Genomic DNA, 24,913 nt, shown 5'->3' on the forward strand with positions numbered 1-24,913 from the left:
ATATGTTGTCTCTTTTCTGTTGTAAGAACTTAATCATGATATGTAACTGCTTTAAAAATTCTGAAAATTGTAAGCCCTTAAGATATGTAATTTCTCAAACAGAGCACATGCTCTAGATGTTCTGGATCAGTGGTGCTGGAAGAGCACAGCAATTCAGGCAGCATCCGAAGACAGGCAAAATCGACGTTTCGGGCAAAAGCCCTTCATCAGGAATAAAGGCAGAGAGCATAAAGGAGAGATAAGCTAGAGGAGGGTGGGGGTGGGGAGAGAGTGGCATAGAGTACAATAGGTCAGTGGGGAAGGAGATGAAGGTGATAGGTCAGGGAGGAGAGGGTGGAGTGGATAGGTGGAAAAGGAGCTGGGCAGGTCGGACAAGTCCGGACAGGTCAGGGGATCGAGTTGCTGGAGGTTAGAAGCTAGGATGAGGTGGGGGAAGGGGAAATGAGGAAACTGTTGAAATCCACATTGATGCCCTGGGGTTGAAGTGTTCCAAGGCGGAAGATGAGGCGTTCTTCCTCCAGGCGTCTGGTGGTGAGGGAGCGGCGGTGGAGGAGGCCCAGCACCTCCATGCCCTCCAACGCATCTCATCCACATCCCGCACCTCCGCCCTCAGACCCAACCCCTCCAACCGCAACAAGGACAGAACGCCTCTGGTGCTCACCTTCCACCCTACCAACCTTCGCATAAACCAAATCATCCGCCGACATTTCCGCCACCTCCAAACAGACCCCACCACCAGGGATATATTTCCCTCCCCACCCCTCTCCGCCTTCCGCAAAGACCGTTCCCTCCGTGACTACCTGGTCAGGTCCACGCCCCCCCCTACGACCCACCCTCCCATCCTGGCACTTTCCCCTGCCACCGCAGGAACTGTAAAACCTGCGCCCACACCTCCTCCCTCACCTCTATCCAAGGCCCCAAAGGAGCTTTCCACATCCATCAAAGTTTTACCTGCACATCCACTAATATCATCTATTGTATCCGTTGCTCCCGATGCGGTCTCCTCTACATTGGGGAAACTGGGCGCCTCCTAGCAGAGCGCTTTAGGGAACATCTCCGAGACACCCGCACCAATCAACCAAATCGCCCAGTGGCTCAACATTTCAACTCCCCCTCCCACTCTGCCGAGGATATGGAGGTGCTGGGCCTCCTCCACCGCCGCTCCCTCACCACCAGACGCCTGGAGGAAGAACGCCTCATCTTCCTCCTCGGAACACTTCAACCCCAGGGCATCAATGTGGATTTCAACAGTTTCCTCATTTCCCCTTCCCCCACCTCATCCTAGCTTCTAACCTCCAGCAACTCGATCCCCTGACCTGTCCGGACTTGTCCGACCTGCCCAGCTCCTTTTCCACCTATCCACTCCACCCTCTCCTCCCTGACCTATCACCTTCATCTCCTTCCCCACTGACCTATTGTACTCTATGCCACTCTCTCCCCACCCCCACCCTCCTCTAGCTTATCTCTCCACGCTTCAGGCTCTCTGCCTTTATTCCTGATGAAGGGCTTTTGCCCGAAACGTCGATTTTGCCTGTCTTCGGATGCTGCCTGAATTGCTGTGCTCTTCCAGCACCACTGATCCAGAATCTGGTTTCCAGCATCTGCAGTCATTGTTTTTACCTTTTTGCTCTAGATGTTGTCTGGAAAGCACACTGTCACTCCCTGCCATTTCAGTCCCAGTGCACATGAAGTAAATGTGCTTTGAAATGATTTTATTTCCACTGTTAGTGAAATATACTGATTATGCGATTGTAGTCACATGTCTGCTTTTTCTCATTGACCTTTGAAAGTCTTCTGTTTATTTACTGTGTTCCTGTTCTCTTTGGACCTGGCCTCAACGCTCTTTTACAGTTATGCTGACTGCACCACCATGAACATATTATCACAACATAGACAGTTTTGTTGGACTTAGTGGTATTGCTCTACTCCTGTGTATTTTAGATGACAATGACATTTTAACATCCTAAAAATGTGTTCAGACACCACGGTGATCATTCACTGCAGAATTTAGGAAAGGAAAGGCTTATGCAGAACAAAACCATACAGTAAAGATCTGAAACAGAAAATACTTGAGACATTCAAATCTGGCGTCAGATAGGGAGAGAGGAACTGAGTTGATCTTTAAGATTGATGATCTTTAATTTCAGTGCTATGATGAGGATCGTTGTCTGGGAACATGAACTCTATTTCTCTATCCTGCTGAATTTCTCCAGTACTTTGTTTCTATTTTGGCTTTCCAGTATCTGCAATATTTGTAGCAATGGAGTTATCTGTGCTGTACAGGTCTTCTGAGAAGTTTCAGGTCAGTTATGCTTCAAATTAGAAGAACCTGTCAATTTCTATCCAACAATGATATTTTGGACCACAGTGTGTGAGTAATTAGAGGCATATGTGGTGAGTATAGCATGCTTGAGAGACCTACAGTTTCCAAAGGAGGGAGAGGTATTGTCGCCTGTCTATGGATATTACCAATTCACTGTTAGCGATTGATCAGTAATTAGCCAACAAATGCATTAATCTTGTATCATGCAACTGCTATGCTGGTAGAGAGGGAGATAGATTGACCATTGTTTTATTTACACTAATGACTTTTATGTTTATATGGAACATAGGAACTGGAGCAGAGCATTCAGTCCATCGAGCCAGTTTAATCATTTTAGATTCTAGCCAATCATCTTTTTTGCATCATTTTCCCACTCTATCTCCAGATTCCTTTGTGTCTTTGGAGACTCATGGCATTTTGATTTCTGTCTTGAGCTTGTTCAAGCTTCTACACCCCTCTGGAGTAAACATTTCCAAAGGTTCACCGCTTTCTGAATGAAAAGAAATACCTTCTCATTGTAATCTTAAAAGACTGCCCCTTCTCCTGAGATGATGTCCCCTGGTTCCAGAGTCAGTAGCCAGCGTTACATTCTAACTATATTGACCCTGTCACACCTTGTAAAAATTTTTAAAATTTCAGTGAAGTCATTTCTCGTTCTATGAAGCTTCAGGCATACAGACCCAGAGTTTCCTCAATCCTTCTTCATAAAACAGTTTGGCCATCCAGGGTTAATCTGGTGGATCTCTGTTTGTGTCAAGTATGTCCTTTCTTGAATAAAGGGACCAAAACTGTGCTCATTACTGCAGGTGAGGTCTCACCAAGACTCTGTACACTGCAGTTTGCTAAAATGTAAAAAAAAAGTCAAGTGGTTGCTAACCGATGGGAGGTTTGCTCCTTGCTTTTATCTTGTTTAATACGTGCATTTGGTCTTGTCTGTAGGGCACCTTCAAAATGCGTTGTTTTAATTTCTCTGACAGGTCAGTGAATGTAAGCACAAGAGTAGGAGTACGCCAAATGCTCTGCCTTTCACTATCAAGTCTGATCTTTGACCTCAAATCTGTATAGTGGCTCTATCCCCGTACTCTTTGATTTTGTTTGTCCCAGACCCAATTGATCTCAGTCTTGAATAGGCTCATCTGAGCATCCATATCCCTGCATGGTAAGCCGACAAGAGGGGAGGCCATCTTGGATTTGGTGTTTGGCAATAAACCATGTCAGGTGTCAGGTCTCTCGGTGGGAGAGTATTTTGTTGATAGTGATCACAACTCCCTGACCTTTACTTTACTCATGGAGATGGATAGGAGCAGATGGTATGGGAGAGTATTTAATTGGGGGAGGGGGAATTACAATGCTATTAGGCAGGAACTGGGGCAGCTAAATTGGGAACGGATATTCTCTCAGCAATGCATAACAGAAATGTGGAGATTGTTTAGGAAGCACTTGCTATAGTGCAGGACAGGTTTGTCCCACTGAGACAAGGAAGGCATGGTAGGGTGAAAGAACAAGGGATGTGGAACATGTAGTCAAGAGGAAGAAGGAAACTTACTTAAGGTTGAAGAGGCAAGGATCAGACAGAGCTTTAGAGGGTTACTAGGTAGCCAGGAAGGAACTGGAGAATGGACTTAGGAGACCTAGAAGGGGACATGAAAAACCTTTAGCGGGTAGGCTTAAGGAAAACCCTAAGGCATTCTACAATTACGTGAGGAATAAGAGGATAGCCAGAGTGAGGGTAGGGCCAATTAGGGATAGTGGAGGGAAGTTGCGCCTGGAGTTGGAGGAAGTAGAGGAGATCCTTAATGAATATTTTGCTTCAGTATTCACGACTGAGAGGGACCTTGACATTTCTGAGGACAGTGAAAAACAGACTAATGTTAGGAAGGGGGATGTGCTGAAAATTTAGAAAAATCTTTATGGAACTGACAACCGGAAGCGGCAGATACAAATCACTATAAATGCTGGAGGAAACATCACAGAAGTGCTTCACAGGAGGCTCCCAAGCACTGAGGATGTCACCTAGGCAGGGGATGAAACGTCTGCAACACAAATTCCCAGCTCGACGAACAGAACCACAACAATGAGCACCCGAGCTACAAATCTTCTCCCGTACTTTGAATAGAAAAGTCCCCTGGGCAAGACAGGATATAGGAGAAAGTGAGGACTGCAGATGCTGGAGATCAGAGCTGAAAATGTGTTGCTGGAAAAGCACAGCAGGTCAGGCAGCATCCAAGGAGCAGAAGAAGGAGCCCTTCTTCAGGAATCCCGAAACGTCGATTCTCCTGCTCCTTGGATGCTGCCTGACCTGCTGCGCTTTTCCAGCAACACATTTTCAGCCAAGACAGGATATACCCTCGGTTACTACAGGAAATAGGGAAGAGATTGCTGCGTCTTTGGCGATGATCTTTGCGTCCTCACTGTCCACTGGAGTAGTGCCAGATGATTGGAGGGTGGCAAATGCTATTCCCTTGTTCAAGAAAGGGAGTAGGGATAATCCTGGGAATTATAGACCAGGCAATCTTACATCAGTGGTGGGCAAAGTATTGGAGAGGATTCTGAGAGACAGGATTTATGATTACTTGGAAAACCATAGTTTAATTAGACATAGTCAGCATGGTTTTGTGAGGGGCAGGTCAATCCTCACAAATCTTATTGAATTCTTTGAGGATGTGACAAAATGTATTGATGAAGGTAGAGCAGTGGATGTGGTGTACTTAGAATTTAGCAAGGTGTTTGATATGGTTCTCCATGGTAGGCTCATTCAGAAAGTGAGGAGACTTGGGACAGAGGGAAATTTGCCTGTCTGGATATAGAGTTGGCTGGCCAATAGAAGACAGAGGATGGCGGTAAATGGAAAATATTCAGTCTGGAGCTCAGTGACCAGTGGTGTTCTGCAGGGATCGGTTCTGGGACCTCTGCGCTTTGTGGTTTTTATAACTGACTTGGATTAGGAACTGGAAGGGTGGGTTAGTAAGTTTGCCAATGACACGAAGATTGATGGAGTTGTGGATGGTTCTGGATGTAAGTTTGCTCGCTGAGCTGGAAGGTTCGTTTTCAGATATTTTGTCACCATAGTACGTAACATCATCAGTGAGCCTCCGGTGAAGCACTGGTGGTATGGCCTGCTTTCTATTTGTGTTTAGTTTCCTTGGGTTAGTGATGTCATTTCCTGTTCTTTTTCTCAAGGGGTGGTAAATGGGATCCAAGTCAATATGTTTGTTGATAGAGTTCCGGTTGGAATGCAGTGCTTCTAAGAATTCTCACACGTGTCTCTGTTTGACTTGTCTTGGATGTGTTGTCCCAGTTGAAGTGGTGTCCTTCCTCGTCTGTATGTAAAGATACTCGTGAGAGTGTATCATGTCTTTTTGTGGCTAGTTGAAGTTTATGTATAGTGGATAGTGTGGGGGCTGTTGTGGGTTGCAACGGGACATTGACAGGATGCAAAACTGGATTAATAGTGGTGTACAATGTGGAAAAGTGTAAAGTGATTCACTTTGGAAGGTGAAATTTGAATGCAGAATACAGGGTTAAAGGCAGGAATCTTGGCAGTGTGGAGGAACAGAGAGGTGTTGAGATCCATGTCCATAGATCCCTCAAAGTTGCCACCCAAGTTGGTAGGGTTGTTGAGAGAGTATATGGTGTGTTGGCGTTCATTAGTAGTGGGATTGAGTTTAAGAGCTGTGTGGTTATGCCACAGCTCTATAGTGCCCTGGTTAGACCACACTTGAAATATTGTGTCCTGTCCTGATTATAGGCAGGATGTGGAAGCTTTAGAGGTAGTGCAGAGGAGATTCACCAGGATGCTGCCTGGACTGGAGAACACGTCTTATGAAGTAAGGTTGAGGGAGCTAGGGCTTTTCTTATTGGAGTGAAGAAGGATGAGAGGTGACTTGATAGAGGTGTACAAGATGTTGAGAGACATAGATAGAGTGGATAGCCAGAGACGTTTTCCTAGGGTGGAAATGTCAATCCTGAGGATGCATAATTTTAAGGTAATTGGTTCTTTACACAGAGAGTGTTGGGTGTGTGGATTGCACTGCCAGCAGTGGTAGTAGAGTCAGAGACATTTGGGATGTTTAAGTGACTCTTGGACAGACACATGTAAGATAGTACAATGAAGGATAGGTAGGTGAGTCTGATCAGAGAGTAGGGTAAAAGGCCAGCACAACATCGAGGGTTGAAGGGCCTGTACTGTTCCATGTTCTAATTCCAAAGATTCAAAGCCCTCTGAATTTCTCCTGCTGCCAATCCAAAATGATTGAGCTCTTCTCTTAAGGCTAAGGCCCATAGTTCTAAATTTTCCAGATGAGCAACAGCTTTTTAGCATGCTCTCTGTCAAGACTTATGCATTTCAATAAGATCCTTTGATTGATATGAATTCCAGAAGATATGGGCCCAATCTAATTGATTTCTCATCAAAGGAGAGTTTCCCCGTCCCAGCAAACAGTCTAGTGAGTGTGCATAGCACTCCCTCTAAGGCAAGGCTATTTTTTCTTAGATAAAGAAATCAAAGGTGTCCTTTGCAATTGTTCAAGTGTGGTCTCATTCTATATGATTTTGTGAGGAGGGGAAAGTGTGTTAGCTGTGATTGTCCTTTAACAACTGGACCCACTTTGCAATGTGTTCCTAGTTTGATGAATGACCTATTCTGAAGAATTGCACTTGAAATGTTAACTTTATTTCTGTGTAAGTGCTGCCAAATCAGCTGAGTATCTCCATTACTTTCCATTTTTATTTATGATTTCCAGCATTCACAGTATTTTGCTTTTTTATATTGGTGTGTGACCTAGATGAAAGTGAGTGGATTGCCTGAGGCAGGAAGCTAAGCAACCTCCTAGGCTGCTTTGACACTGGGTAGTGTTTGAAATCTGTGGCACTGCCCTGCAGGATGTCACTTTTCATTAGTTGTAAACAAATGCTGTTGACTTTGCGCAATGGCTGGAATTCCAGAAGGTTGCAAAGGACTATTGCCAAGTCCAGCCCCTCAAAAACAAAATACTATAGATGCTGGAAATCTGAAGTAGTCGATATAATAATAACCTCTTTGGATCAGTGTTTGCTCTGCAACAATGGCCAGTGAATTAACAAGTGAATCCAGGGCTTTACATGTACGCTTTGCATCGTGGGAATTAGTCTAAAAAAATGAATGGTGTAGAGTGTGAGATGCATGTAGAGATGTTTTGTTTTGTAGCACGCACTGAAATTTGAGTGGAGCTAAGACGTTTGTTCTTGTATTTTGCTTCTAGTTTTATTAATGAGCCTGATTTGCAGTTTGTGCCATGTCTGAGTTGGCAATGTCTGAAGTTAATATTTCTCTTTTACTTATTGGCAGTAAACCAGGGTATTGTCATAACCAAACATAACCCATGAGAATATTTGGTGCATATGGTGTAAGTGTGGATCTGATATGAAAGCAAGCCCTTGTGCTGAGTTTGAAGAACTAACACATACAATGCTTGCATTTCACTTTCAAGTAGGTTGTGCCATAGGAGGGATGTATTTACAGTGACACATTCACAGGGTTCTTTAAGAAAGTGCTCCACTGTTCATTGTGAAAATGATGGATAATTAATAAGTGAAACAGACTGTCCTGGGTTTCAATGGAGGCCGATGATGATTAGATTGGAATTGTTTTTTGTGAAGGGGAACTAAAGAGCTGGTGAAAAATGCAATTTGATGTAGTCTTTCCATTTAGGACCTGCTAGTTTGATCATAAAGCTTCTGGTGGGCCTGTTTTCCTCCTCCTGACCCTTTCACTTTATTGAGGCCTTGATCTCTGCTCATGAACACAGTTCCACAGGTTTCGAACATCCTGCAGTCCTTCACACAGTCACTAGTGTTCATTTTTAATGGGAACGTTGGCTGGCTGTTCAACTGGGAGAAGCATCACAGCTGAGCCTATGTCTGTTCAACATCCTCATAAACATTTTGTTATGACTATGCTGTAACCTCTGATAAAACAGAAGTGCTGGTCGGCTTTTCCAGCTTTTGACACTGATGCTAATTCTTGATGCCCACTGCTGTCCACTTGCCTACAGAAAATTAACTTGTAACAATATGCATCTGCACATCTTGACCATTTCTTGAATAGTAAATTTGTAATGCTGCAATGCTATACCAGCTCTTGGTAGGTTAATTAAGTTGACAGTTTAACAGTTTTTTTTACTAAAGTAAAGCTGAGCCCAAGCATGTGGTGTACTTGAGCTGAAATGTCTATTGGTCTTGACAGCTGCTTATATGAAGTGCATTTTGTTTAACATCCATGTTCACAGATGTGGCATCAGGTCTTGATTATATATAATTTGCCTCTCAACACATTGGTATTTGAAATGGCAGTGACATTCCCTTCCAGCTCGTTATTTCCTTTGAGACCTTGGTGCTGGCATTGTGATAACAAGTGTACATCTGAGTGTATATATGATTGTCTGATGATGTTTATAATATGTCGAATTTAATGTCTCCATATAATATCTCATCCTTGACGTCAAAGTGCTATAATTTCTCACAAGAACTTTCAAGTGTGTCACCAAGATGGTTCATATTCAATATTTCTCAGAGGACCTGAGTTTTGAAGGATTGTGGAAAAATTGACTTATTTCAAGTTTTATGGAAATGCTTGGCCTGTTGTTGAAAAGTCACTCTGGACAATGACCATTTTCTTTAAACAAGGCTTCATAGACATCAGAGTCGAGAGAATAGTGCTGGAAAAGCACAGCAGCTCAGACAGCATCCGAGGAGCAGGATAATCGACGTTTCGGGCCTAAGCCCTTCAAAGATTCCTGATGAAGGGCTTATAACCAAAACATTGTCTCTCCTGCTCCTCAGATGCTGCCTGACCTGCTGTGCTTTTCCAACACCACACCCTTGACTCTAATATCCAGCATCTGCAGTCCTCACTTGCTCTTCCTTTACAGAAATCACATGACTGACAACTGTTCTGCTGTAAACCCCTCCTAGGGCTGTATGAGTAGTAGTTAGTTAAAGAGTATTTTGATGTCTGGAATCAGTTAGGGAACAAGAACATTGTTTCAAAGTGCTGCCCAGCTCTTCTCCTATTTTCTGGTAGTCTGTCTTTGTTGGGTTCAGGGTGAAACCAATTTGTTTTCCTGAAAGAAGGATTGAAGAAACAGCTCAGCACTATTTTCTAAGCAAGCTGTGTCTGTCAAGACTCCAGAAGCAATTAGAGTCATAGAGATGTACAGCACGGAAACAGACCCTGCGGTCCAACCTGTCCATGCCGACCAGCTATCCCAACCAAATCTAGTCCCACCTGCCAGCATCCGGCCCATATCCCTCCAAACCCTTCCTATTCATATACCCATTCAAATGCCTCTTAAATGTTGCAATTGTACCAGCCTCCACCACATCCTCTGGCAGGTCATTCCATTCATGTACCACCCTCTGCGTGAAAAAGTTGCCCTTAGGTCTCTTTTATATCTTTCCCCTCTCACCTTAAACCTATGCCCTCTAGTTCTGGACTCCCCAACCGCAGGGAAAAGACTTTGCCTATTTATCTTATCCATGCCCCTCATAATTTTGTAAACCTCTATAAGGTCACCCCTCAGCCTCCGACGCTCCAGGGAAAGCAGCCCCAGCCTGTTCAGCTTCTCCCTGTAGCTCAGATCCTCCAACCCTGGCAACATCCTTGTAAATCTTTTCTGAACCCTTTCAAGCTTCACAACATCTTTCCAATAGGAAGGAGACCAGAATTGCACGCAATATTCCAACAGTGGCCAAACCAATGTCCTGTACAGCTGCAACATGACCTCCCAACTCCTGTACTCAATACTCTGACCAATAAAGGAAAGCATGTTGTGGTTCTGTTCGTCGAGCTGGGAATTTGTGTTGCAGACGTTTCGTCCCCTGTCTAGGTGACATCCTCAGTGCTTGGAAGCCTCCTGTGAAGCGCTTCTGTGATGTTTCCTCCGGCATTTATAGTGATTTGTATCTGCCGCTTCCGGTTGTCAGTTCCAGCTGTCTGCTGCAGTGGCTGGTATATTGGATCCAGGTCGATGTGTTTATTGATTGAATCTGTGGATGAATGCCATGCCTCTAGGAATTCCCTGGCTGTTCTCTGTTTGGCTTGTCCTATAATAGTAGTGTTGTCCCAGTCGAATTCGTGTTGCTTGTCATCTGAGTGTGTGGCTACTAAGGATAGCTGGTCGTGTCGTTTCGTGGCTAGTTGGTGTTCATGGATGCGGATCGTTAGCTGTCTTCCTGTTTGTCCTATGTAGTGTTTTGTGCAGTCCTTGCATGGGATTTTGTACACTACATTGGTTTCGCTCATGCTGGGTATCAGGTCCTTCGTCCTGGTGAGTTGTTGTCTGAGAGTGGCTGTTGGTTTGTGTGCTGTTATGAGTCCTAGTGGTCGCAGTAGTCTGGCTGTCAGTTCAGAAATGCTCTTGATGTATGGTAGTATGGCTAGTCCTTTGGGTTGAGGAATGTCCTCATTCCGTTGTCTTTCCCTTAGGCATGTGTTGATTAAATTGCGCGGGTATCCGTTTTTGGCAAATACATTGTAGAGGTGTTTTTCTTCCTCTTTTTGCAGTTCTGGTGTACTGCAGTGTGTTGTGGCCCTTTTGAATAGTGTCTTGATGCAACTTCTTTTGTGTGTGTTGGGGTGGTTGCTTTCGTAGTTCAGGACTTGGTCTGTGTGTGTGGCTTTCCTCTATACCTTTGTGGTGAATTCTCCCTTCGGTGTTCACATCTAGGACTGGGAGTTGGTTGTCCTTTTCTTCCTCTCTAGTGAAACTGATTCCTGTGAGTGTGGCGTTGATGATCCGGTGTGTGTTCTCTATTTCTGTGTTTTTAATGATTACAAAGGTGTCATCCACATATCTGACCCAGAGTTTGGGTTGAATTTGTGGTAAGACTGTTTGTTCTAATCTTTGCATTACAGCTTCTGCTATGAGTCCAGAGATGGGTGAGCCCATGGGTGTGCCGTTGATTTGTTCATATATTTGGTTGTTGAATGTGTAGTGTGTTGTGAGGCACAGGTCCAGTAGTTTGAGTATACCGTCTTTGTTGATAGGTCCAACGTCCTGATGTCTGTTCTGTATGTCCAGCAGGTTGGCTATTGTTTCTCTGGCTAGGGTTTTGTTGATAGAGGTGAATAGTGTCGTTACATCGAACAACGAGCACCCGAGCTACCAATCTTCTCTCAAACTTTGAAAGGGAAAGCATACCAAATGCCACCTTCACTATCCTATCTACCTGCAACTCCACTTTCAAGGAGCTATGAACCTGCACTCCAAGGTCTCTTTGTTCAGCAACACTCCCTAAGACCTTACCATTAAGTGTATAAGTCCTGCTAAGATTTACTTTCTAAAAATGCAGCACCTCGCATTTATTTGAATTAAACTCCATCTGCCACTTCTCAGCCCATTGGCCCATCTGGTCAAGATCCTGTTGTAATCTGAGGTAACCCTCTTCGCTGTTCACTACACCTCCAATTTTGGTGTCATCTGCAAACTTACTAACTGTACCTCTTATGCTCGCATCCAAATCATTTATGTAAATGACAAAAAAGTAGAAGACCCAGCACCGATCCTTGTGGCACTCCACTGGTCACAGGCCTCCAGTCTGAAAAACAACCCTCCACCACCACCCTCTGTGTACATTTTTGGTGATTTAACCACACAGGTTAGAATGTCAGAATGACAGATTTTTAAACATCCTACATATTACATTTTTGGCCTTCAAGAACTGGCCTAGTGATTTTTCTCAAAAGTTGGTCTCTACAAATAAATCCCTTTTTTAATCCTTCACTGGACTGTGTATAGGTCAGCTTTGTGTATGTGTATGGAAGGATAAACTTTTATACTTATAGAATTCCAACTGTGTATGTTAGCCAGTTATTGTATCTTCATTGCTTAAGTTTTTTTATTTTGACATGTAAAGACCATATCATTTTAGTTTTAGTCATTTTGTTTGCGGACAGAAACGGAGAAAATGTTTTCAAACCAAGAATTATAGAAGAAATTTGCTACACTTTTAAAAACAAATTACTGAAACTTATTTTGTGTGAAAAATTAAAACTCTCACAACACCAGGTTTTGGTCCAACAGGTTTATTTGGAAACACTAGCTTTCGGAGCGCTGCTCCTTCATCAGGTGGTTGTGGAGTACACAACTGTAAGACACCGAATTTATAGCAAAAGTGATGTAACTGATTTTTAACTTTGTACACCCCAGTCCAACATCGGCATCTCCCAGTTATTTTGGGTGGTATTTTTTGCAGCTTTGTTTAAGCAGTAGGGGAAGCTGTTTGAGGACAGCGCAACACAAAGGGAGATAAACAGAGCAGGGTTTGGCCAGCAACAAGTACCTGATCATTTTGTGCAGTTGTGGATGCCAGAGGTCATCAGCCTGATGACAGTGCTCTGATTAGTTCCTGGGCAGCTGGACAGCTTGTGTTGTGTGACTGATACAGTGAGAAAGCCTTTGATCTGCTGGACAGGTGTGGGTGTGTATATGGGGGGGGTGGGGGGTGCGCACGTGCACACACACCATCCCTGTAGCCCAACGTACACCTGTTATTATATCCTGCACCAGGTCTCATATGCTGTTCCCTTTAGCCATAAGAACGAAACGACACATATATGATGTGTGACTGTAAGCACAATTCCCCTGTCACCTGCATTTTATACTCTGCTTATCCTGAACTAGGTTTCTTTACTCAACAAGAATGACCATTTATTACAAGCAGGTAAGTGCGAACTTCAGATAAACAATTATGACCTATCAGCAGATAACTCTAATCCCCTTGTAAACGCATTCTTACACAAACAGATGCAGACAATGATCAACAATGGATGTTGTGGGTGAAAAGAAAATCTGGCAGAACTGTTCAGTGGCCCCTGATCACAGGATCTGTTAAGATGTTTCTTGTACTGATCAGAATGTTGCTTCTCGATTTTTCTTCTCTGGATGCTTTCAATGCTTGACAGAGAGGTACAGGAGAAAGTGAGGACTGCAGATGCTGGAGATCAGAGCTGAAAATTTGTTGCTGGAAAAGCGCAGCAGGTCAGGCAGCATCCAAGGAGCAGGAGAATCGACGTTTTGGGCATGAGCCCTTCTTCAGGAATGAGGAAAGTGTGCCAAGCAGGCTAAGATAAAAGGTAAAAGGTAGGGAGGAGGGACTTGGGGAGGGGCATTGGAAATGCGATAGGTGGAAGGAGGTTGAGGTGAGGGTGATAGGCCGTGGTGGGGGTGGAGAGGTCAGGAAGAAGATTGCAGGTTAGGAAGGTGGTGCTGAGTTCGAGAGGTACAGGGTGACTGGTTCAAGGTCTCTGATTTATTAATTAGAAGTCATAGCTTCTGAACACAACAACTTCGGAAGAAAAGATAACTGGATTTCTTCAAGCTTAAAGCTGCTTTTACCACAGAGAACTGAGCTCCAAGCTGGTTGGAAATAGAGGGGCTTCTCTGCATCTTGTTCATAGCCACAAACTGCTCAACTACATGAGAACAAATCTCACAGTTGTTAGCAAGCAGAAGATCTTTGTCATTGATAACTGGCCACTCATCCACAGAACAGTCGGCTGATTGTTGCTGTTGGAAATCTCTATTTATACACACCACATGGGTTCCAGCTCATCTGCAAACTACATTTCAAATGCCACTTGAACAAGCAGCAGGTGTTCAGGTTACTTGCTTTTAATAACTACAGTAATCCTTCAGCAATCCTTGGCTTTGCAAATAGCTCTTTTCTCCTATTAGTCCATAACAAAAAAAATAGAAAAGTAAAAGATACGGTCTTTATAGAAAGCCTGTTGTTTGCTAATGCATTTGGCAGAATAATCTCCTCTTTCCTGTTGATTTCTGTAATTGTACTGGAGTTGAGTAAAACTTGGTATTCAGAAATATAAGTGATAACATTTATAAGCATCTTTGTAAATAAATTCTTAGGGCAAAATGGTTTGAAAACAACATGTTGAGGCATTGTCAAATACTTTAGGAAGGATATACTGGCGTTGGAGAGGATCTGAAGTGCAGATTCATCAGAATGATCTGGATCTAAAAAGGGTTAAATTATGATTGACTGCATAGACTTGATTGGATCTTGAATATAGACAGCAGAGGAGATGATCTAACCAAGGTGTTTAAATTAACAAAGGGATTCAATAAGGTAGACACAGAAACGTTGCTTGCTCTGGTATGGCAGTCACACCAAGGAAATTGGTATGGCAGATCCTCTCCAATGCCAGTTTCTCCTTCCTAAAGTCCAATACCCAGAGATTAAGGTTTTGCTTCTGATAGATCAAAACAGTGACACTATATACTCACAATGTAAAAATAATCATCTGACACAACCTCAGTCTGAGGATCATTGATAAATTGTAGCTGTACCACTACAATTTTAACTCTGTTCCTTCTGTAACCTGGGATATATTCCAAATGGTCCAAATAACTTATTCGCTTTAAATATCTCCTATTTAACCATTTTTAACTTGTCCAGCAGTCTCTGCATTGACTGCAGCTTTGGCAAAGTTGTTTTCCTGAGGAAACATCAAGCAAAGCACTTTTTCTATACCTTCAATACCATAAGGCATAGGAGTGGAAGTAAGGCTATTCGGCCTATCGAGTCCACTCCGCCATTCAATCATGGCTGATGGGCATTTCAATGCCACTTACACGCACTCTCCCATATCCCTTAATTCCTTGCGAGATTAAGAATTTATCAATATCTGCCTTGAAAACATTTAACATCCCGGCCTCCACTGCGTTCCATAGTAATGAATTCCACAGCCCACCACTCTCTCCTCATTTCCATTCTAAATTGACCCCCTCTGATTCTAAGGCTGTGCCCAAGAATCCTAGTATCCCCGCCTGACGGAAACAATTTCCCAGCATTATCTTGTAAGTTTCTATTAGATCTCCCCTCAACCTTCTAAACTCTAATGAATACAATCCCAGGATCCTTAACCGTTCATCATATGTTAGGCCTACCATTCCAGGGATCATCCATGTGAATCTCTGCTGGACACGCTCCAGTTCCAGTATGTCCTTCCTGAGGTGTGGGGCCCAAAACTGGACACAGTATTCTAAATGGAGCCTAACTAGAGTTTTATAAAAGTCTCAGTGGCACATCGCTGCTTTTACATTCCAACCTTCTTGAGATAAATGACAACATTACATTTACTTTCTTAACACAGATTCCATATTTACAGAATCCTGTACTAGTACTCCTAGATCTCTTTGTACTTTGGCTTCATGAACTTTCTTGCTGTTTAGAAAATTGTCCATGCCTGTATTCTTTATTCCAAAGTGCAAGACCTCACATTTGCTGACATTGAATTTCATCAGCCATCTCTTGGACCACTCTCTCTTAAACTATCTAAATCATTTTGCAGCCTCCCTACCTCCTCAGAACTACCTGCTTGTCCGTCTAACTTTATATCATTGGCAAACTTCGCCAGAATATCCCCAGTCCCTTCATTCAGATCATTAATATGTAAAGTGAACAGCTGCGGTCCTGACATTGAACCCTTATATCTCAACTCTCTGCCTTCTGTTAGACATGCCAGTAGTTCACCTTAAACCATGGGCCCTCACCTTACTCAGCAGCCTCCTGTGAGGCACCTTACCAAGGCCTTTTGGAAGTCTAGGTAGATAACATCCATTGGGTTTCCCTGGTCTAACTTACTTGTTACCTCTTCAAAGAATTCTAATACATTTGTCAGGCATGACCTCCCCTTACTAAATCCATGCTGACTTGTTCTAATCTGACCCTGCACTTCCAGGAATTTAGAAACCTCATCCTTTAACGATATATTCTAGAATTTTACCTACAACTAAGGTTAGGCTAATCAGCCTATAATTTTCCGTCTTTTGTCTTGATCCTTTCTTGAACAAGGGGTTACAACGCGACTTTTCCCATCATCTGGGACTTTCCCTGACTCCAGTGATTTTTGAAAAATTACAACCAACGCCTCCACTATTTCCTCAGCCACCTCCCTCAGAATTCTAGGATGTAGCCCATCGGGGCCAGGAGGTTTATCAATTTTTAGACCTTTTAGCTTTTCTAGCACTTTCTCTTTTGTAATGGCCACCATACTCAACTCTGCCCCTTGACTCTCCTTAATTGTTGGAATATTACTTATGTCTTCCATTGGGAAGACTGACACAAAGTATTTAAGCTCTTCAGCTATTTCCTTATCTCCCGTCACTAGCCTTCCTGCATAAATTTGGAGCAGCCCAATTTCTACTTTTGCCTTTCGTTTGTTCCTTATGTATTGAAAGAAACCTTTACTATCATTTCTAATATTACTGGCTAGCTTACCTTCATATTTGATCCTCCTTCCTTATTTCTCTCTTTGTTATCCTCTGTTTGTTTTTGTAGCCTTCCCAACCTTCTGATTTCCCAGTGCTGTTGGCCACTTTATAGGCTCTCTCTATGTCTATGATACATTTCCTGACTTCCTTTGTCAGCCATAGCTGTCTAATCCCCACCCCTGCCCCCAGATGATCTTTCTTTTCTTTGGGATGAACCTCTAACCTAAATACCTAAAGTCCAAAGATGTCTTTTGCCTCCATCAATAGTCTAACTGTTAGTTTCAATATTTAGTGTCTCTTCTGGAAATTGCATAAAAAATACTGTGTCCAACCATAACCTATAAAAAACACACTCTTCCTGCTCTGGGTATAATCAGGATATAGTCAGGAGTGTGACAGAATATTGCCTGGATGAGTGCAGCTCCAACAGCATTCAAAAAACTCATCACCATCCAATGCACCCCACTTGATTGGCATCACAACCACCACTTGAAACACACTCACCTCCCTTGCTATTGATAGACAATGGCAGCAGTGTGTACCATCTACAAACCACACTGCATCTCACCAAGGAACATTCAACAGCACCTTCCAAACCCACAACTTGTACACCTAGATGAACAAGGGTAGCAAATACATGAGAGCACCACCAGGTTTCCTCTCCAAGCCTCACAATATGTTGATTAGAACTTTCAGTGTCACTGGGTCACTATCCTGGAACTTCCTCCCTGACAGCTCTGTGGGTATCCATACACTCAAAGACGGCAGTGGTTCAAGAAGATGGCTCCTCATCTCCCACCTTCTCCAGGGCCAATAAGGTTAGGCAACAAATACTGGCTGAGCCAGCAGCACTCCCTTGAAGGAATGAAAATATCCTGAATCCTCAGACTGAATTGACATCTCCATATTTATTCTTGGATATGTAAGATTGAATTCCCAAGATAATGAAATTACAAAAGGCATGAAATTGCAAAACCTTCACAAAGGGATTCTGATATTGCCTCTTTCAGTTATCCCCATTCTGTTTTAGGAAAGAGTATATAGTGGATGGTTGGCATTGATTTGAGAAGTGTGCCAAACTGTATCCCTTCTGTGGAAATGCTCATTGAATGTATTAAGGAAGAACTGTTTCTACTGGCAGGTCGGACAGTAATGAGAGGACACTGATTTAAGCTGATTGACAAAGAAGAACCAGGGATGAAATGATTTATTAACGCAGTGATCTGGAATGCACAGGAAGATTTAACTGTGACTTTTGAAAGGGATTTGGATAAACACTTGAATAAAAAAGATTTGCGAAGCTATGGGAAAGAACAAGGGAGTGGATATACACTTAGTTGGGTAAATTCTTTCCAAAGAGCAGGCACAGGCACAATGTGCTGAATGATCATTTTTGTGTGAAATGACTCTCCTAACAAAGGTATTTTATGGACCAGACCCTCCCCAGCTGGAGAAATTTAAGCCACAAAGGGATTGTGATGGTAAATATAAACTTGAAATAGTGTGTGATATCCCTCTGAGGGAACATATGAAGGAAGGTTCTGGTGTGCTGCAGCATAATTGAATGGAAAAAGGATGAATCATTGAGAGTGCATGGGAACTCACTGATGAAAGCATGCTGGAGATATTTGTGGTCAGACCAGTGGATTGGTTATGTGATTAATGGTCAGATTAATGGATGTCGTGCAGCTCCCTCTGCACCTTATTTTCCACTAGTCCCCAGGACTGACATCAACAAGCTTTTAAAAAACAAGTTTTTAATTGTGCTCATGTGGGACTCCTGTTTATGTGATCTATTGCACCTTAGCATTACAGACAGGAGTCTGATACATTACACAAACTTATACTACAAGAAATAAATGGTTGTTTAAAAAATAAATCTTTAATAAGATTCTTGCGTGAGTTTAAGTGCATTGCCCACAAATGGAGAGCACTGAGGAAGATCATTTGGCCTCATGTAGCTGAAAGAAAACTATAACAACCCCAATCCCCTCAGTTAATACATCCAGCTGTTTTTAAAATTGATGCCAGGATTTTTGTCTCGACTACTCGACGCAATGTCTGCTTTATTGTAATTCTCTTCCAACCTTAAATTTACCTTTCACAACTTACAAACTGTTCTTGCCACTTGGTTTGCAGTTAGGTTATGCATTAGTCGTATTTATTTTGTTATGTTGCTTTGTAAGATGTCAGTAACAGAAAGGAGGGTTAATAAGGAGTGTTGTGGTGACCAGCACTGGTCACGATCTTTGGAAATGTAGTTTGACCAGAGCATTTTGCCATTTGGTTTCCTGTCTTGATTCTGCATTGCAATCCTCTGTTTCTCTTCTTGGTTGCTGCTTTGGCTCACATCCTCTCTATCTTTTCAGAAGGTTTTTTTTTCCCCTTGCTGGGGTTGTGTTTCTGCAATGGCTGTTATTCCAGCTTGGAGCTAACCCAATATAGACTGGAATAACTAGGACCGCTCCAAGCAGTTTGTCTTAGCAGCTTACAACAATCAACATTCACTGAGTATTTCAGAAGTTAGAGTCAGAGAGTGATACAGCACAGAAACAGACTCTTTGGCCTGACTCATCCATACTGACCAAAATCCAGTTTCCTAAACTGAACTTGTCCCATTTGTCTGTGTTCGACCCATATCCTCCTTAATCTTTCCTATCCATGTACCTGTCCAAATGTCTTTTAAATGTTTTAATTGTGCTTGCCTCTACCACTCCTTCTGGCAGCTCATTCCATATATGCACCACCCTGTATGAAAAAGTTGCCCATCAGGTCCCTTTTAAATCTTTTCCCTCCTCACCTAACCTATGCCCACTTGTTTTGGACACCCTACCCTGAGGAAAAGACCTTGGCTATTCACCTTATCTACACCCCTCTTTTTATTTTATAAATCTTTATAAAGTCACCCCTCCGCCTCTTACAATACAACGAAAAATGTCCCACCCTATCCAACCTCTCCTTCTAACTCAAACCCACCAGTATCGGTAACATCCTTTCAAATTATTTTTGCATCCTTTCCAGTTTCATTGTATGCAGTGCTCCAAATGTGGCCTTACCTTGGATAGTCGCAACATGATATCCCAACTCCTATATTCAGTGCTCTGACCAATGAAGGCAAGTGTGTCAAAAGCCTTCTTCACCATCCTGTTTACCTGTGATTCCACTTTCATGAAACTGTGTACCTGCATCCCTTGTCTCTCTGTTCGATAATACTGTCCAAAACCCTGCCAGTAACTATGTAAGTCCAGCAGCACTTGTCTCCATCTGCCATTCCTTGGCTCACTGACCCAGTTGATCAAGATCCCGTTGTACTCCAGATGATCTTCACTATACAGTTTACTGCCAATATTGGTGTCATCTGCAAACATACAAACCATGCCTCTTATAATCTCATCCAAATTGTTTATATAAATTACAACTATAGGGCCCCCCCCCCCCCACCAATCCTTACAGCACACCACTGGTCGCAGACCTCCAACCAAACAACAATCCTTAACTACCACCCTCTATCTCCTATTGTCAAACCAATTTTGTATCCAATTGGCTAGCTCCCCCTGAATCCCATGTGAGCTAACTTACTAACCAGACCACCCTGCAAAACCTTGTCAAAGGCCTTGCTAAAGTCTGCCTTCATCTATCTTCTTGGTCACCTCTTTTATAAAAAAAACTCCATCAAGTTTGTGAGACATGATTTCCCATGCAGGAAGGCCTGCTGACTATCCCTAATCAGTTTTTGGCTTTGCAAGTGCATGTAAATCCTTCCCTCCAAATCCCCTCCAACAATGTACCCACCATTGACGTCAGGCTCACTGGTCTGTAATTCCTTGACTTTTCCTTGCAGTTTTTCTTAAATAATGGCACTACGTTAGTCATCCTCCAGTCTTCGGGCGCCTCACCTATGGGTGGCGATGATACAAATATCTTCTAGGGTGCCTTTAATTTCTTCCGTAGCTTCCCACAATGTCCAGTGATATACTCAATCAAGTCCCCAGGGATTTATATTCCTGTTTTGCTGTTTAAGACCTCCAGCACCACCTATTTTATAATGAGAACCCTTTTCAAGACATCGCTATTTATTTCTCCAAGTTCCCTCGCTTCCATGTCTTTTTCCACAGTAAATTCATTGCATTTAGGATCTCACCCACTTCCTGTGGTTCCACACACAAATGGTCTCGATGATCTTTAAGGGGCTCTATTCTCTTCCTGGCTATTCTTTTTTGCCTTAATATAGTTGTAGAATCTCTTTGGATTCTCCTTAACCTTATCTGCCAAAGCTATCTCATATCCCCTTTTTGTCATCCTGCTTTCCCTCCTAAGTATACTCCTACACCTCTGATACTCCCCAAGGGATTCACTTGATCCCAGCTGTCTATATCTGACAAATGCCTCCTCCTTTTTCTTGATCAGAGCCTCGATATTTCTAGTCATCCGGTGTTCCCTACTCCTGCCAGCCTTACCCTTCACGCTAATAGGAACATACTGTCCCTGAGCACTCATTAACTCATGCTTCAAAGTTTTCAGTTTTACCGCGGCCATCCTTGTTTTGATATCCCCTTTTTAAAGGCAAAAGCATGAATTTCTATTGAGTAAATTTGATGTTTGGATCATTACTCAATAATGGTCTAAAATAATTGATGTGAAGAAAGTGATCCATTTGAAAGAGGGCTTGCATGGCAAGTCAATACTTCAATATATTGAAAAACCCAAGCCAGGGACTGACCTCCAAATATGATTGCTTAGAAAAGAGCAAGGAAGGACAGGAGGTGAATGGAGGTACTCATTGGGCTTTCCACTTGAATGAATGGAAGTAGATGAAACTGTTCTTGGGCTGGATAAAGAAATGATTCACAGCTGGAAATGGTTGAAGAAATAGATGAAATGCACTAACTTGTGTTCTCACAAACCTATTCTGCTTTTCTCTTTAAACTGTCAAGGTTTATATTAAAGGGAAGAGATTTGTTTTAACATATGCCTGTTATATGGAAAACTCATATAGGCTTTGTTTGCAGCAAGCGATGGTGCAACTTATCAAGGAGGCAGCTGGACAGAACGAAATCTCACCGCGAGATGAGTCTCCGACAGAGATCCTCAATCAGGTCTGCCCCTCAACATGGCGTGGTGCCTGCAAAACTGCTGTGCAGTTGTTGTTTGGTCAGGCAGGATTGGTAAGTGGCTACAACTTTGTTTTCTTTGACAAACACAATACAAATGTGCTGGTTTACAATCCATTCACTATATGTTCTGATCTTAACCAGGCATCAATGAGAAGTGGTCTTTGCAAAGTAGGGTGCAGAAGGGTCTATAGATAAGTCAGTCTAGCAACTGTGATCCATTCTCAGTACCCGGTTGGAATTACATTACTGGAAGTCTCAGAAATATGATGACTCTTGTTTCTTTAGCTCCATACAACGTATGAACTGGAAGTCATACACTTTTTAGAACTAATTAACAGACTGCATCCTTGTTATGTCATCTTCGCAACATACTTTTCTATTTATCTTGTCACCTCTAATTTATCAACTATGCCCTCGATTCCCTCATCCAAGACACTGACATTAATTGTAAAACATTGAGGGCACAACATACATCCCTGTGGGTCCCAACTCATCATAACCTGCTAATCTGAAAAAGATCCATTTATGTATACTTTGTTTTCTGCCTGCCAGCCAATCTTCTATTTTTGTTAATATTTAAGTCTCTCTTCCTGATTTCCTACTTCACACAAAATCATTGATGTTGAATTTTGTCAACTGCCTTCTGGAAATCCAAGTATGTGCATCAACGGGTTCCCCTTTATCCACAACACATGTTGCACCTTCAAAGAATCCTCCCCCCAGGAATATATCAGAGTTCCTTTAGTGTTGTTGGGTCAGGATTCTGGAGCTCCCTCCCTATAACAGCATTATGCCAAATAGCCTGCAGTAGTTCGAGAAGGCAGTCACCACCACCTTCTCAGAGGCACTTAAAGATGGAAAATAAATAATGAACATAAATAACTAAATGAGGCCCATATCTTTGAATGAAAGAAAAGAACATGCCAGGACACTGATCTTGAGTGGATGGAAATGTGGAATTCGAGGAACAGACAGATCAATTATGATCTTGTTGAATAGCAGAACAGTCTTGAAGAGCCAGATGGTCTAATTCTTCTATTTTACAGCTCATCTGTTCTGTTATAACTACTGTGTACGTTAAGACACAGACCTTTTAGTTCTGTCTTTTCATTATTTTTGTAATCTCTAGTTTTGTCTGGGGTTTATATATTGTCACCTGCTGCCACACTCTGGTTGTCATTTCCCTTATTGCTACCCTGCTACCATACCTTCTCTATTGAATTTGTCTCATTTTCTCCAATCATCATCCATACTATTTAAAGATTGTTCTACCTTTCTCGTAATGCAGCCCAGCAAAACATTGATCCCAGAACAGTTCAGATGCAGAACGTTCCAATGGTATAGCTCCAACTTTGCCAGTTGTGGTGCCCATGTTCTATGAATTGAAACCCATTTCTCCCACATCAATCTTTTGAACTAGAGTTTTGCTACCTTTTGAAGTTTTGCTTTTTAGTTCAGCCCCTATCTGGTCATACTCCTTTAATGGCACCTTTTTTTTTAGTTTTACTGATGTGGATCACGGCCACTGGATCTTCTCCCTCCCACAGCAAGTTCCTCACCAGCCCACTGCAGATATCCCAAACCCTGGTGAGCAACACAGCTTGGACTCTCGCTGTTGACTGCAGAGTATTGTGTTTATGCCCCTCCCCCAACTATATCATTCCCTTTGACATTGCTGTTCACTCCCCTGTCTTTCTGTGCCATAGTCCATTAACTCAATCACCCTGTAGCCACTGCTTTTGGCCCCCATACATTTGCAAGAACCTCAAACCTGTCAGACAATTACAAACACTCAGGCTCCACCATTTCTTTTAGGTTTTGGTCCCTTTACCTAATGCATCCATGGTCACACATAACTGTTCCTGACCATGGAGGAGATTAGAAGACTTTGCAGTATGGGTTATGACCACCTTCTGGTTAAAAAATATCCAGATGACTTTCCCTCCCTGAAGTGTTACAGTATATGTAGTTCGGCCTCCGGCTCTCAAACCCTGAGCCTAAATTCCAGCAGCAGCAGACATTAACTACAGATGTGTTTACTCTGGATCATTTTGGCATGCAGGAGTTCTTGTTGAATTACTGTGTTTAGCCACGAAGTCTTGGAGTTTGGTATAGCACTTGGGTCTGAAGGGATCAAAGAAATTGGGGGAAAAGTGGGAGCAGACTAATGAGTTGAATGATCAACCATGACCATATTGAATGATGGAGCATGCTGAAAGAGCCATGCTGAAAAATTTATTTTATGTCTATTAGGTGGTGGTGGATACAGCGCAAATCGAGAATAAAGAAGCTTATGCCCCACAGATCAGCCTGGAGGGCTCCAGGATTTTGGTTCAGGTCCCTTCAACATGGTAAGTGTAATTGTTTATAAAGGGTACACTGGAAGCAATCCCTGATTTAATCCTCTCTCAAGCAGTGAGAATTTGCAAATACACAAACAGAGTAGGTGGAGGCTGGTGCAATTATAATACTTAAAATGCATCTGTATGGGTATATGAATAGTAAGTGTTTAGAGCGATATGAGCCAAGTACTGGCAAATGAGACTAGATTAGGTTAGGATATCTGGTTAGCATGGACAAGTTGGGACTGAGGGGTCTGTACATCTCAATGACTCTGACTTTAGTGCCCTTGTAATATTGATTTACAACTAACTGCTGCAGGATCATTTTTTTGTGTGTGTGCGTGCTTATCATATTGGGACCAAGCCACTGTCCATTTAGGGGTTCAAAGTGTCAGCATCAACAGTCTTAGGCCATACGCACCATTGGTTAGTTACTAAGAGAACCTCCCTCCATAACACTCCAGTTTCAGGCATCAATCTCAGAACATTGACTATGAATGGATTGGTGAGATCTGTTAGACAATAAAGTGTATCCAGTAAGTCTTTGGGATATCTGATGTTTTTCTAGATACCTTTACTATTCTCCAACTTGATATAGATTGAAGTTTACACAGATCGTGTCAATAAAAGGAAACGGCAATTTATTGATTAAATTCTGTGTATTGTAAAGTTTCTGGTTTAAGTATGTTGCACTGCTCAATGTTATTTGAACTGTAATGTTCAAATATTTCCTGCCATTTTCACTAATGTCAAAATTGTCAAATTATTTTTTCTCCTTTCTGTTCTCTTCTGAAGGCTGGAATTTGTGCTGGCAGTGGGAGCAATGATTCCTTTTAATTATATTGGGACTGCACAGATGATTTC

General features: G+C 42.6%; 1 protein-coding gene across 5 annotated transcripts in view; it reads left to right on the forward strand.

The window, feature by feature from the left end:
* Positions 1-24,913, forward strand: part of garre1 (granule associated Rac and RHOG effector 1) — a 216,739-nt gene that overhangs the window by 173,124 nt on the left and 18,702 nt on the right. For all 5 annotated transcript variants that reach the window (XM_043706520.2, XM_043706524.2, XM_087995696.1 and 2 more), the window contains exons 7-8: positions 21,603-21,758; positions 23,961-24,058. In XM_043706520.2, coding sequence (XP_043562455.2) covers positions 21,603-21,758; positions 23,961-24,058 — 254 coding nt within the window. The remainder of the gene's footprint in view (positions 1-21,602; positions 21,759-23,960; positions 24,059-24,913) is intronic.

Source organism: Chiloscyllium plagiosum, unplaced genomic scaffold, assembly GCF_037043375.1.
Source record: "Chiloscyllium plagiosum isolate Xiang-an unplaced genomic scaffold, Cpla_swu_hap1 HiC_scaffold_17, whole genome shotgun sequence".
Taxonomy (NCBI): Eukaryota; Metazoa; Chordata; class Chondrichthyes; order Orectolobiformes; family Hemiscylliidae; genus Chiloscyllium; species Chiloscyllium plagiosum.